The sequence below is a fragment of the Fukomys damarensis genome, unplaced genomic scaffold (assembly GCF_012274545.1).
Source record: "Fukomys damarensis isolate Sample0158 unplaced genomic scaffold, DMR_v1.0_HiC HiC_scaffold_16, whole genome shotgun sequence".
In the NCBI taxonomy this organism is placed as follows: Eukaryota; Metazoa; Chordata; class Mammalia; order Rodentia; family Bathyergidae; genus Fukomys; species Fukomys damarensis.
The window spans coordinates 55,966,331-55,982,337 of NW_022900928.1; the positions used below are offsets into that span (position 1 = coordinate 55,966,331).

At 34.3% G+C, this 16,007-nt stretch overlaps 1 protein-coding gene across 3 annotated transcripts in view; it reads right to left on the reverse strand.

The window, feature by feature from the left end:
• The window catches only part of Cwf19l2 (CWF19 like cell cycle control factor 2), a 125,784-nt gene that overhangs the window by 84,517 nt on the left and 25,260 nt on the right, over nt 1-16,007 (reverse strand). For all 3 annotated transcript variants that reach the window (XR_004517464.1, XM_033764306.1, XM_010610625.3), the window contains exons 6-8: nt 14,642-14,735; nt 12,021-12,136; nt 10,076-10,728 (exon numbers count right to left, since the gene is read on the reverse strand). Coding sequence is in view for 2 of the 3 variants with exons in the window: in XM_033764306.1 (XP_033620197.1) it covers nt 10,076-10,728; nt 12,021-12,136; nt 14,642-14,735 (863 nt within the window). In the remaining variant the exon portion in view is untranslated. The remainder of the gene's footprint in view (nt 1-10,075; nt 10,729-12,020; nt 12,137-14,641; nt 14,736-16,007) is intronic.

Sequence of the window (16,007 nt, forward strand, 5' to 3'; positions counted from 1 at the left end):
CAAAAACCAAAAAAAAAAAAAAAAAAAAAAAAAAGCAAAAGTCAACTATAAAAAATATCCTGGAACTATAAAGACATAAATATGTTACACATAAAAGAATGGAAAAAAATACACACTGACTGACAAAATAAAATTGAAATGTCTACATTAACATTAGACAAATTACAGTACATAGCCAAAAAAATATTAATAAGGACAAAAAGGGTCATTTCATAAGAAAAACGAGTAATTCACCAAAAGTACATATGAAGCCCTAAATGTTTATGCAACTAATAATAGAGCTTCAGAACAACGCAAAATCTGACAGACGTGCAATGTAGAAAAATCTACAATTAAAATCATACATTTTCACACCTCTCTGTCATACCTGAGAATAAAGAGAAAACTGGCAAGAATATGGAAAACTTCATCAATTAAATGGCCTGATAGCCATTCCAGTAACACTCTACTTAGCATCAATAATACATTCTTTCCAAGTACATACAAAACCTTTGCCAAAAGAGACCATATTCAGAGCCATAAAATCAGTCTCAATAAATACAAAAGGATAGATCACACAAACTGCATTCTCTGACCACAAAGAAATTAAACTGGAAATCATTAAAAGTGTCTTCAGAAAATCCTCAACTATTTGAAAATTGAGCAACATTCCTATAAAGTAACCAAAAGGTCAAGAAAGAATCAAAATGAAATTACAAAGAATTTTGAACTGAACAAAAATATAAATGCAATATGTCAGAATGTGTGAAATACCACAAAAGCATTACTTAAAGGGAGAATATACTAAAAAAAGAGAGAGAAAAATCTCAGTTTGCACCTAAGAAAGGAGAAAAAGAAAAGCAAATTAAACCCAGTATTAACAGAATACAAGAAACAATAAAAAATCAAAATGGAAACACATGAACTAGAAAGGCAACACTCTGGTGTACAGACTAAGAAACCTAAAGTGTTTGAGGCGCCATTAGAAAGTAATGTTATTTTCTTTCTCCTCATTTCTTTCAATCTATATTTTAAAAGCAATTAAAACAAATGGGGACACTGGATAAGCATGATCAGAAGAACATTATAACTTTAATTACCTCTATGGATTGAGTAATTGCTTCTATCATAAGTCATACTTTTTACATGAAATTTTTTTCAGTAATTGTTTTTCAAACTAAATTCTAAGGTACATGTCATTTTCATTGTATTACAAATTTTATTTACTTGAATTGTCAGTTCAAACATATTTCTGTAATTTTTTACCTCATAATCAACAAACTTTTTCTCAATTTGCCTTCTTTGTTATACTCTGCTTTGAAAATAAACAATACTTATCCATTAGGTAAAAATTATAGATATTAGTGAACCATTTGTATTATGTAAAATAAAATAACCACAGTTCACACCCTTTCCAAAGGGAATCAGTTCAATTTTGTTCACATTAAGTCTTCCTAAGCTATGGTCTACCTTTCAAACTACTGTTTCCTAAGTGAGAAACTTCTTTGCTGCCTTTCCTTCTTCCTTTTCTGCCTTTTTTTTTACTTTCCAAGTACTCAAGCACCTGATCAGATATTTCTTTCCAATGAAATTATGTCTAGGCTGAGGATTTAGCTCAGTGGTTCCACTGCCTGCTTCACAAGCACAAGGTCCCAAGTTCAATCCCCATTACAAGAAAGAAAGAAAGAAAGAAAGAAAGAAAGAAAGAAAGAAAGAAAGAAAGAAAGAAAGGAGGAAGGAAGGAAGGAAAGAAAGAAATTATGTCTAGTTCATCGACTTTTTAATCTCAACATCAATTAGCTAAGAAGATAAAACTGAGGAAGGTAAAATGTCTAAAGTGGTTTCCCTAATATTTCTCCAGACTTTTGCTATATGACCATTCCACACAAGATTTCCACCTAAACTGTTTTCAAAGGATAAACCATCTTGCAAGCAAATATAAATTTAATAAAATCAGAAGAATGAAGGACAAAAGCCTTTCTTCAAGTCATCACTTCTTTTGAGGAAAGAGGTTTTAGGGATATTTATATTAACACAAACTACTATATCAAATATCTACATAAAAAAAGATCCATGCCTATTAAAAGATATGAGTAAAAATGAAATATAAATATCTACAGACAACTAATCAAATTCGGAGTTTCTAATACAAACCCTTCTTCAAATACTACAAGTTATGTCTTTATAATGCCAGTTGTTTCCTTCTACCTTGCAAGAAATGTTAAGTTCCACTTAGTATTATAAGAAAAGTGGTTTGAGTCAGACCGCTATGGGTTCAAATCCAGACTCTGCACTAACTTTGCTGAACAAGTTACCTTAACCTTCCCAAGGCTATAAAATAAAGAAAATGATTAACATCTACTTTCGTATTATCAGAACTAAGTATAGAAGTATAATTACAGTAACTGCGTAACATGACATTCAAAAGTATCTACCCTCAACAATTATTTGTTCCCTTTGTTACTGAGAGTCAATTACTGAGTCACAGGAGAATCTTCCAACCAGTTCTACATTCACCATACCTAAAATCCCATGATGAATTCTCCTTCAACATTAACAACAAAAAACGTTAAAACTAAGAATGCCTGGGGCCGGGGATTTAGCTTAGCAGCACAGTACCTGCCTTGCAACTACAAAAAAAAAAAAAAAAAAAAAAAAAAAAAAAAATGCCTAAAGCTGTGCAAGTACAAGAAAGTAACCAGATCCCATCCCATCCTTCTGATGAAATCTGCTGATCTTGGCAAAGATTGTCACTCAAGATACTATGAGGACCTTGGTATGCTACAGTGTGCCACACAGCCTCAGCAACCGGTCAAGGCCCACGGGACAGCTAAACAGTGATACAAAGTAGAATATGTATCACTACCTTCATCATTTACATCCTCGGGAATTCTCCAGGTTATGAAGGATATGCCCTGGTTATGCATCTACCCCTACTATAAGGTTCTTTGCCTGTGAATGTTAAGATCCAGATTCTCCAATGGCAGGACTGTTAAATGAAGATCAAGTTTATTCAGAACAAAGTTATGATCTTAGCACAGTCCTTTGTAACAGCCCTATCAGTTACTCATACCTAAGAACCTTTCCTTTGAAACCTCCTACCTGTGTTACCTTTTGGTAAGGCTGACACAAGTGACTTCATTTACTTTTACAACTCTTGTGTTTTCCCTATATTCCCCCTTGTCCTTACGAATCTGAAAAGCATCACTGATTAACTATAATTTTCACTGTCCCTCATTAGTAGGATGCTTTTCCAGTTGTTCATCTTATCTGGTCCTACAATGGAGAGGAAGTGGTCTATGAGAGAAAGTGTCAAAGCCCTTTTAGCCACATTTGAGCCAACAAAAGATTAAAAGGATTATTAACTCATAGGTTTAACAAAACCAAGAAGAGCAAAAAACAAACATTTCCTTTCATAAAGCTCTTCCACACACCATTTTGTATTTAATGTGCTGGTTTTGTCCTCATCTTTCTGTTTTAAATCTGGTAGGGCAAATCTTACCATACAAAATCATTCCTTGTCAAAAATATATCCTCACACTAAATATTTCTACATCTTTTTATGTCCTACTTATTTCCTGTTATCACAAGTCCTGTGGTAACATGTATTTAAAGAAACTGTTGAAACAATGCTGAGATTCCATCTCACCCTAGAAAGAATGGCTGCTATCAAGAAATCAGCCAATAACAAACGCTGGAGGGGCCATGGAAAAAAGGATCCCTTCTCCACTGCTGGTGTGAATGTAGACTAGTGTAACCACTGTGGAGATCAATGTGGAGATTTCTCAAAGAACTAAAAGTAGTTCTTTTGGCCAGCTATACCTCTTCGTGGTATCTTCCTGAAAAAATTAAAAACATCATACCACAGCAATACATGCACACCCATGTTTATAGTAGCACAGTTTGTAATAGTTAAATCTTGGAAACAGCCCAAATGCCCATCAACTGATGAATGGAGAGAGAGGATGTGGTTTTTTTATAAAATGGAGTACTATCCTGCCCTAAAGAAGGATGAACTTCAGACATTTATAGCTAAATGAATGGACCTTGAGACCATACTCTTCAGTGAAATACATCAGACACACATTTAAATACTGCATTGTTTCTCTAGTGTGAGAAGCAATGAAGAAATAAGGACTGAGGTGTATAATCAGTGTTGGGAAATGGGAAGAAAGTGTTCAAATGGGAAGGAGAATGAGGAGGGAGGGAAAAAGGAAGCGACAAGAAACTGAAAATAGAAGAAAAAATTGAAACAAAGCTTTTATACATGGCGGGGCTTGGGGGATGGGATAAAATAAAATTTACTTGAATAAACAAAAAAAGAAAGTAACCAAATCTTTTCTTAGCTTTTCAAAAGCTTCATCACTGGCTCATGGATGAGAACTCAAGTTCCTCCTCTCCTTTTTTATATTCATTCCTTTGATTCAGAACTTCTTGTAAACTACAGTCTCCTAATCAAAGTACTTACCGCAATCTATTCCATTTTTTCAGTTTAACCTTCACACTATCTCTGGACTCTTTTCAAAATATAAATATTATTGGTTTATAATACTTGAAATTATTTCTTTCCACTCATTAAAAAATATCTAACTCATCAGCATTACTTCTAGGGCCATTTACAAGGCAATACTTACAACATTCCATCAGTCTTCCTCTTACTCAACCATATTTTACAAATTATTCAGAAGCTATTATATGCTAAGCACTCTATTAGGATTTAGAGAAACAGACCAGAAGGAGATATACCCTGTTCTCAGGAAGGCAACACATCACACATTCTAAACTACCACTTGCATACGCTTAGTTACAATATGCTGTTCTCATATCTCCAGTTTCTCCCTCCAAGTTGGTTATCATTTCCTACTTACAAATAAGTTCATCCTTCAGAAAGACTCACAACTTTGTCCACAACATTCCTGAATCCAAGTTCCATAATATTATCCCAGAAGAGCTCACTGCCCCTTCCAAAGCATTACTACTCTTAACTGTAAATACCTATACTTCTACTTGTACTTGTATTGTACTTTATGTACCATTATCTATTTAAATTATCTATATGACTGCTTCTCCCATAATAAGAATTCCTTAAAAGAAAATTTGTTATAATTATTTTTATACCACCAGATCTAGTAAATAAAAGCATTCAGAAAATATAAGATAAATGGAAGATCAAATACATGAGTCATTCTAAAGGTATGAAGTGCTATCTTTAATCCAAAAATAAACACCACTTTTTACTCCATTCCTTCTTATACTGATCCAGACAGTTTTTTTCAAATTTGAAAATGAGTGAAAGTTGGTTTGCTTATGAGAAATATGAGCTGCACATGGACCAACAATTTTGTTTTGAAGGATCCTCAAAATGCGGGTGTAAAAATAAACTAAAATCAATAACAAAGCCATAAGGAGAATAAGGAGAGGCCATCTCAATTTCGATACCTGTATGTATGTGAACCAAATTGTTGCAATACTCTTCCCTCATCTTGCCACTCAAAGTTACAAAACTCCTTGTGGTCCTCAATGAGACCAAGAGAATTACCAATTCTAGACATTATACATCGGAAAACATTGACCTAAATCACCAAGAAAGAATTTCTAAATTTTTTCTCTTCCCACTCATAATCTCTAGACACATTTTCCTCTTTTGTTAAACCTTTCTAGCCATGGCTAATCCTCCTATTTGTATGAGTAAACTGGATCCCACACTGACGCATAGTAACTTCCAAGATCTTGTTCAATTGACCAATAGCTCTCAACTGTTAACATGTTTAGCTTCTTCTAAAGCAAGTACTCATTCCTTGTCACTAAAATATAAGAACTTAAGAAAAAGTGAGATGATCCCCATATATGCTTCCTATCTGTGCCATCTTGTAACTCGTAATCATAATTTACATGACTGAAATCTGGCTTCTACCTCTTTTACAATGACAATATTCTCGATTAGTTGCCAAAAACCTCTATTATTGTTCACCCAAAGGACATATCTTTGTTATTTTACTCTTTCTTTTGCTGAAAAACTCCCCTTTTCCCCACATCTCAGGATGTAAGTTTTAATTCACTCAAAGGAAGACCATGAAGTAGTTAAAGTCCATCTGATGCTCACAAATGTCTCTTTTTTTCTTACTTACTTGCATGCTTGCTTGCTTGCTTGCTTGCTTTTGTGTGTGTGTTTTGTTTCATTTTTTGGTACCAAGGATTGAACTCGGGACCTTGTGCTTGCACGGCAGGCAGTGAAACCAGAACTAAATCCCCCACCCTTTATTGGTTTCTTGAGACAGGGTCTCACCATGTAGTTCAGATTGGCCTTAAACTCACTATGTAGCCCAGGCTGGCCTTGAACTCATGATGATCCTCCTGCCTCAGCATCCTGAGTGCTGGGATTACAAGTGGGTACTACCATGCCCAGCTGATCCTGAGTTTCAAGAAGATAACTGGAACAAACTCTTCCCTACTTTCTCTAGGTAGATGCTTTGAAAGAAACATGACCATGACATCTATAATTATTCTACATTTCTCATTTCCCTAGACTATGGCTATATTTTATCACTTTTATAATTTCTAAAACCCAACTCCAATTTTCCAACTAAAATGTACTATCTTTAAACACACACACACACACACACACAAAACATTGGCTAAAATCTTTTTAGAAAGAAGTAATTAAAAGGACTCCAACCCAATGACATTTCAAAAACTTCAAGTACACTGCAATTATTCTCCTACTGGCAGTGTTCACAGTTATCTCTTTAATTATTTTTTTCTTGCTATTTATTCTATTTTCTCCCCTCCCTAGGGATCTTATCGCTATGCTGAAAGCCTTGAGAACCTGGCATCCTTCTGTTGCATTTCTGGGCTATAACAGCAAACTGCCAAGAATGACATCAAAAGGGGTTTTGTTATATATTAAAGGACTAAGTTAATTTATAAAATCTAACCTAATAACATCACATTAATTTTTAATATAAGTTCTACATTTGATGTCAAACTCCTGAAAGTATTTAGCTAATATATTTTGTAACAAAATAAAAACATATATAAATACATTCTCTAAGAGTAATAAGCTTAAAGTTTTAATCACATAAGCACTAGCAGTTATTTTCCTGCCACTTAAGATAATCACAAAATCCAGAAAGAACAAAGAAAAAATGATAAAGTTCATCATATTAAAAAGCAAAAGTGAAAAAAGGAAAAAAGAAAACTACAAATGGTGAAAAAAACTATAATGCATGACAAGTATAAGGAGTTCTTGCTAATAAAAACAACATAAAGTACAAAAACATGACTAATAAACAAGAAATAATAAACATTGACATTAAAAGTATAGTTAACTTTACTCATACTTAAATAAAAATCAAAAGAAACATGTTTCTCAACCAAATATGAATTTGGCAAAGATTTTTTAAAAGTTCAACAATACTATCAGCAAAGAATTAGAGGAACAGCCATTCTCATGTAAGCACAGTAGAATCAAATATCTATCTCTCGTAAAAAATCACTGACTGAGGACATGGTTAAAGTATTATCTAAATACCTGTCAAATAAAACACCTAATTCTCAAATTTGAATTTAAGGTAAACAACAAGGTCTTGTCTCATAAGTACATACAATTATTACAAGAGAATTGCTTTTTTTTTTTTTTTTAATTATTCACTGTGACAGGCTTAGCTGTGTCAACTTGATTGGCTTGGGAGCCACCAGGGGATTAGTGAAGTGTCTGGGTGAGTCATGAAGGCATAATCTTGAGTACTTTATTGATCCCTGGCCCCTTCTTGTCCAATACTATTCCCCAATTGTTTTCCCATCCTCCATGAACTAAGCACCTTTGCTCTACAAGGCCCTTCCACCATGATGTTTCTATGTCAGCAGTCAGCTGACCATGGACTGAATCTCATGGTATCATGAGCCAAATTAAACCTTTTCTCCTTTAAATTCTGGGTGTTAGCTATTGTGCCTCAGAGGCAGAGAAGATAACTAATGCACTAACCTAGTTATCCCAATTACATGACACTGTGCAAGTCATGTGTATGACACTGCGTAAGTCATTACCTCAATTCCCTGATTTCTACATGTGCAAAATGCAGGGCTCAGACTGTGATTCTTCCAGTTCTAGTTAGTTCTATAATTTTTCTTCCAAATTCTAAAATTCACTGGTTCTAAAGCACTCTAGAGTTTCAGCACTTTTTTAATTCAACATATTCCCAAAATAACATTAACAGACTCTAACAATCTTTCTCTGAATCTTACCAAGCATGCTTCAAGGTCCTAATGTCATCGTTCACTTAACATTACTCTATATGCTCAATGATAACTTTTTCTTTCATATATATGTAGATGAGTATTAGATTTTTTTTTTATTCCCTATCAATCACAAAATTTATGGAAAGCTGCAAAGAGCTTTAACATCCTAATCAACAAAACTAACAAACACTGTCTTCAGACAAAAAAAATGCTTTTGGTGAATGCCTGTTTTATAGTATTATCTATCAGACACTCACAATTTAAATAAAATACGCAAATATGAAGCAATTAAGATAACTAGATGGAATGCTAATAGTATTAAGACTGCTTGAACATTCACAGAAATCAAGACCTATAGATTACCTAAATGCTATGACAACCCTACAGATAACAGTAACTGGAAAGCAAAAATAGTCCACCACCTGACGTACCTCAAATAATGCCTGGGGATTTAGCAATTACATATACACAGAGCTACAGACATTCTCTAATCCTTGCCACATTCATTCACTCAATACAATAAATTTCACTTCCAGTTTTCAAGAAAGAAAGCCTTTAGTGTTCCAGTTTAGTGGGGCTCCATCCTGCAGTCCAGAATTTGCCAGATTACTCTTCCTGAAAATTATACACTGTGCCTATAAACTACTGCTCTGGACAGTCATTAAGAAAAGCAATTTACCAAAGACACCACCATCCCAAACCACAATGTTTATACCTATTGTTACCATTGATTTTTACACTTCCTAAAACCTATTACCATAGTGTCTCACTCATTTGGTAGTACTTTTAACATAATTTAATGATCAGCAAAGTATAAGCTGTCATTTTCTTTGGATACATATTTTTTATTTCTATCTCCAACAAGACCAGTTCTACGGCTAAATCAAGTTTTCCCAGGGTTGATTCCATTCAGTCTGGGTTTCTTCATCTTCTGATTCAGCCCTACATAAATACAACAGATACAGCAATAACAAAACCAGTAATCGGTATCTCTTTTCCTAATAATTATTAACACAATCACTATCATACCAATATTTCAGCTATAAATCTAATGTTATGTTTGAAATCTATCAACTGCTCAGAGTGGATTCTTCCTTCTCTACAAAACTACCCCATAATTCACATTTACAAGATCTCCAGCATATATTTGTCACTACATATGTGGGCTATGATAGCAAATTTCTCTTTAGTTTTCTATACCTCCTGTACACATACAGTATTTATGATTTAACAATAGGGTAGTTTCCTTAAGGGTCTTGCTGTGCAGTTCATTCAGGCTGGCCTTGAACTCATTAAGTAGGCCAGGCTAGCCTAGAACTTGCAGTAATCTTCCTGCCTCAGCAACCCCCAACCCAGTGCTGGGATTAAAGGCCTGTACCACCACACCCAGCTCCATTCAGCTTTTTAAATTGTAAACAGCAATAAAATTTGAGGAAATACAGCTACTGTGGGGCCAGGGATTTAGCTCAGTGGTTCTGCCACTGGCCTCGCAAGTGCAACGTCCCGAGTTAGATCTCCAGTACCAAAAATATATATATAGCTACTGAATTCTTTTAGCTCTTTGTTAAATAAAACTGTAAAATAAAATGCAATCCATAAAATGAAACTGTTGGATTATATTAGTAAAACTGCGTTATCTTGGGCTGGGGGTGTAGTTCAGTGGCACAGCACCTGCCTGGCAAGTGAGAGGTCCTGAGTTTGATCCCTGGTACCAAAAAAAACTACATATCTTATTTTTTGTAGTCTATCAATTTTAAGAAATAGAACTAATAACAGATAAGTCTAATGAAGGTCATTTCTTTGAATCTTCATGATCTAAATAGTGATTTATTGGTTTAAAAAACAAATAATAAAATACCCAGCAAATGTAGACTTTGGGGCCGGCAAATGTTCTCTCGTTGGAGGGTTATCTCTCACATTCTCAGCTGGTAATTTTTCTCCCATGTCTCTACGAATGTGTCGAGAATCAGCACTGCTAATTGTTTCCAATGGCTTTTTACTTGAATGTTTCTTGTCTCCTCTCCCATCAGATCCACTCCAAAATGTCAATCTTTCTTCAATGTTTTCCATGGGTTTTCGGAAACCACACTGCAAAGAACCCTGAGCTACTAATGTTGATGAACTACATGGCTCAAAATCTCTAGCCTTGCTATGAGAGGACGGTTCATCATCATCAGATGGTCTTAAGAATTTAGGCCTCAAATTTCCCGGAGAAGTGAACTCTTGATTTTGCTTTGGACTGAATTCTCTTCTATGTGATTCTAAAGACTCATATCTCCTGTCTCTTTCACTACCCCTAAATTTATCATTATTGGTACTATCTGCAATCTCTGTTGTACCACACTTATCTCTTGAACTTTTATTATATTTTACTAAGTCTAATTTTTTTTCTTGACTATTTTGTACTTTATCTGAATACGTTGGTTTCCTCCATCGTTCTTGTCTAGAATCTTCATTTTTGGATGCAGTTTTTTCAGCTTCTTCTAATTTCAACTGAAATATTTCCATTGACTACAAGGAAAAAAAATAACATACCAAAAATTATGAAATGTTCAGTGATGTGTCCTTCACATGCCACTGTGCCATGACCCACTGCCAAGAGGCACAAGGAAAGAAAACCCACCAAGATGGGTAGGAGGGGTTAACCCATACAGTCACCCTCCATTAAAATACTCTAAAAAGTATAAGTAAACAATGAAAAATTATCAAATAACCAAAAATATCTCAAAAGTGGTGCTTCTTAAACCAAATGTTCTGCATAACACAACATACAGAATATAGTGGAGTTACAATTTTTTAAAAAAATAAATAATTCTGACTGGGTGGTAAGATTCAAGAGGCTACCCTGTTGGTAAAACAGACTCTCATGAAAAAAGTAGTTCAAAACAAGAAAGTCTAATAAATGAAAACTGTATGTCACCGAAAATGCCAAGATATAAAAAAACAGAATAAGAAGCATTAAAAACCCAATTCGCCTAGGTATTCTCTATAGTTTAGGAAATGATACACAGATATAAGTTACAAGAAAAAAAGACACAAGAACAATTGGTTCTACATCATAACCTGCATGTACAAGTACTGTAAGAAAGAGCAAAGATGATGGAAGAAGGACATTCATAAAAATTAAAAGTACACAAGACAATTTTCCCCAACTGATTTTCCAGATCAGAAGGACATACTCTATCTAATAGTCTCAGGAGAGTGGGTGTTGCACATACAAAAATATCCCTAATTCCTGAATCTCCAACTCAAAACTACATTCTTTAAAAAAAAACTGTACCAGAGAAGAAAATAATACTTAAATATGACTGTACACACACAGATCAGGGTGGATGGATGACACATTATCTAAAAAGGAAAGAAAGTAAGCTGGTTCTAAAATATCATATATTGTTACATAGCTACATTGTTTTCAAGAGTATGTGCACACTTTAAAAAATAATAATTTAAAAAAACAACTTTGGAAAATGCCAAAACTACAATATACAGCCTCTGGAACATACCAAACTTTTAAGAATGGCATCTCCAGAAGTGCACTAAGGAGGGTAATGTAGGAACATTATTTAAATTTCCTTAAAATAAGAAAATGTTATTTTTATATTAATACACACACATTTTATTTTTGCATGCACTATGTCAATACAAACATGCTACATAAAAAAAAATAAATGACTTTAACAGTATAAATATAAAAGATTTACTATCAGTTCAATTCAAAAGTGTTTCATGGCACAAAACAAAGTTAAAGACACTTAATTTTTCATATAACTAAAAAAATAATATGTCCTTATGCAGATACTTACTCCATATCTTTCGGCTACAATATCCTCAAATTTTCTATTTTGTTTTTCAGCTTGTTCTTTCATTCTTTGGTAAGATTTTCTTAGCCAGCTTAATCCACCATCCTCTATTCCTGAGACTAAATTCCAAACAGAAGAAATGTAAGGTTACTTTTTATATGACTATCATAAAGTTAATATATATATTTTTTCTAACTTCCAAAGTATAAAACTGAATATTTTATTTGAATATACAAAAATATAAGCATACTTCAAATTCTAAATATTTGGGTACCTATAATGTGCAGACTATAAAACTTTGTCACTATAAAGAAGGAAACAATAATACTATCTTGAAGAAAATTTCAATTTAAAAGAGTGAGTACAGAAGGATATCAAACATATTACCAAAATATGATTTTAAATAATTTTGTCTGAGCTCTGGAAATGGTTGTTCCACTTAGTTTTCCCTAAGAAAAAAAATTAAGATTAATGAATTAATTACTGAAAATATGGTATGTCAGATACTACCAAGAAACTCTTGATAAAGCTTTCCAAAACATTAAATCACAGAACAAGAATTTGACATCACTATCACTGCGTACTCACTATATACCAGGTCCTGTGTGAAAAGATCTCCTACTTTAACCTTCTCAATAACTATTTAAGAGAACAACTGCCAGGCATAGTGGTGCACACCTATAATCCTAACACTCTGGGAGACTGAGGCAGGAAGACTACAAGTTCAAGCCCAGCCTGCGGAACTTAGAAAGACTCTATCTCAAAAAACAGGAGTGGGGGAGAAGGAGGGGAGGGAGAGAAGAAGGAAGAGGGGAGAAAGAAAAGGAGGAGGAAGGAAGGGAGGAAGAAAGGAAAGGAGGGAGGGAGGAAAGAAGAGAAGGAAAAAAGAAGGAAGAGACAGGGAGAGAGGGAGAGAGGGAAGGAGGGATAGAAAGATGGATGGACAGACAGACTATCATCATCACCTACTACAAATGAATAGAGTGGGCTCAGAAAGTCAGGAAACTTTCCCAAAACCACAAATCTTTCTCAAAAATCACATATTTTAAAAGTAGAAATAACAAACTTTAATCCAAAGTAGACTGATTCCAAAACCTGACAACACTGTCACCTTCACCTTCTTAAGATTTTAGGTGCCTGTTTCATTCCTACCGTTGGTCTAAACAGAATGGCTAACACTAGCTATACATGCAATAAAACCTACAGATCATTTTAAAACTTAATTTCAATTCAAGAACTGAGCCTCTGACAGAACTGTCATTTTCCTTCCTTCTAAATAAATGTAACATGGGAAAGGGAAGTAGTGAAAGTATGTGAATAGAGACTCTCTAAAAGGTCTTGGAGTCTGCTATTTCTACCAAATAACAGATACTGCCTAAGGTAGAACTCCAACTCCAGGTAAGTCTACCCTCAGGTTTAAGAACCTGCTGACTCCATGCCAACAACTCAAGGACTGGGTCTGTCAATTCTGTTTACTGACTGACTTGACATTAGAAATTGGAGAAGTACAGATCATAAAATTTGTCTAACTTACTATTCCCCTAACCCATAAATTTCTATAAGACTATATTTCAAAGAGAACCTTGTATGATAACAGTTACTAAAACTTAACCCAGCAGAGATACATTTCTGCAAAAAGTAAACTTATAATTACTAATAACTTCAGTGATGTAATTATAAAGGAGCCAATGAGGTTGTTCTAGGGATTGATATAAAAAATTTTATCAAAAATGAAATTGGATTATTAATAAAGAGCTAGAGAATACCCTACTGATAAATCGCTAAAATGAAAGATGGCATCATAATTTACAATATTTTTATGGTATAATGGATTAATAATCATAATTCAGTAAACTTTTAATGCAACAAATATGCTTATGTGACACATATATTTTGTCTCCATCTGCTGGAAAATAACAGTATTCTCCTAAGATCAATACAAATTTTGTGATTGCTGACAAAGTAGGAATTTATGAAGATATGAAACTGTATCTTTATTTATACATTACTATTTTCATGAAATTCATAGACACAGTATCTTTTACAAAGCAAAAAAATTTTTTAATTATTATATCCTCACAAAATCATATTTGAAACAGAAATTCAGTCTAGGTGTGGTGGTTCATGCTGAGAGGCTAAGGCAGGAGGATCCCAAGTTCAAGTCTGGGCAGCTCAGTAATTTAGCAAGACTCTGACTCAAAGTAAATAATAAAATAAAAATAAAAATAAAAATAAGGTAAAAGTAGCTTAGGGTGAAGGCCCAAGGTTTAATTTAGTTCAGGCTGGCCTTAAACTCAAGGTGATCCCTTGCCCTAAGTGCTGGGATTATGGGTGTGTGCCACCATGCTCAGCACAAGACAAATTCTTATCGGAAAGTATTATATAAAAACAAGTGTAAAACTATATAATCCATTTTCTCCCAAATACTAATAACAAAAAGACTGTAAATACTTTATCAATGATAAACTTGGGTCATTCCCTTAGGAATACCATATTACAAGAAATGCCTATTGGGCCAGGAATTTAGCTCAGTGGTGCCACCACCTGTCTCACAAGCACAAGGTCCCCAGTACCAAAAACAAGAAATGCCTATGTGTATGTACACAACCAAAACAGAGGAGTACCTTTAGTAACTGATGATACACCACAGTCTTCTGATGGAAGACCTGTCCCACCATCCTTCCAATATGGATTCAATTCTCTTTCAAGTAGTTTAGACTACAACAAAACATTTTCAGAGTTTAAAATGTAAAATAAAGCCCACCACAAAAAAATTAATAAATAATAAGTCCAAAACCCTGATTGTAACCCTGAAAAATCACTTAAAACATTCTTAAGACACACCATTCTTTAACTTGCATTCAATGTTTTTTATTTAATACTTACCATATTTTAGAATTGTGTTTAATGTATAATAATCCTGACTCAGCCCTTGCTATCTTATGATACAGTAAGGAATACAGACAATATTATCTAACATGATGTGAAGATAAAAAGTACTAAAACCCCCAAAAAGAATATAAACTTCTCTCACACAAAAGTATCAAAGACTTCCCAGAAGAGGGAATATATGCAGTCTTAGACCTAAGATTGAGCAGAAATTAGCTCAGTTTTCTTGAGGAAGAGGGGTACAAATATGCCCAGCATGCTCATAAAACCTTACATTTATGGCTTGTTTCTATATGTGCACCCATAGGCGGGGCTTGACAGAAGAGGCTGGATCTAGCGTGCATGAATGTGGATTAAGGGGGTGATAACTAAATTAGTTTATTGATTGGGTTAGCATTGTTCTAGTTGTGGGTGGCACCATCCAAAAGGCTTGTAGACTGGACAGGATAAAAGGGAAAGAGAGGCTTGCTGCCTGCCTCCTCCCTGTTCTGACATGAACTATTTCTCATCTGCGATGCTCCTCTGCCATGCCACCCTGCCTTGAGCCAGCAAACTATGGACTGAAACTCTACAAACTCATGGGTGTCAGGTATTTCACTGAGAAACAAGAAAAGTAGCTACAACACTTATAGAAAGAAGGACCATGGAATTTTGAGGAAATTTAAAGTAATTCAGACTGGCGTAAACTTAAAAATATAAATAAATAGTGAAAAAAAATTAGGTTAGAAACTAACCAGGACTGGATAAAGATGATGTGGTTTTTCTATAAAATGGAATACTACTCAGCCATAAAGAATAAGAAATTAGATTCATTCATAGGAAAATGGATACATTTTGAGGATATACTCCTAAGTGAAATAAATAAGTCACACGTGTAAATACTGAATAGTTTCTCTGGTGTGAAAAACTCTAATAGTACACAAGATCCTAATGAGATAATTAACAATGTGAAATAGGAAGAAAAGGGCTAAAGGTGTAGGGAAAGTGAGAAGGGTAGGGGAAAGGGAATAAAGGAAAAGAAAAAAATGAAAAAATGGAAATAAAGTATTTGTAAAGGGGGAGGGGAGGAGGAAATGAAGGGAGGGCAGGGACAAGGGGAAA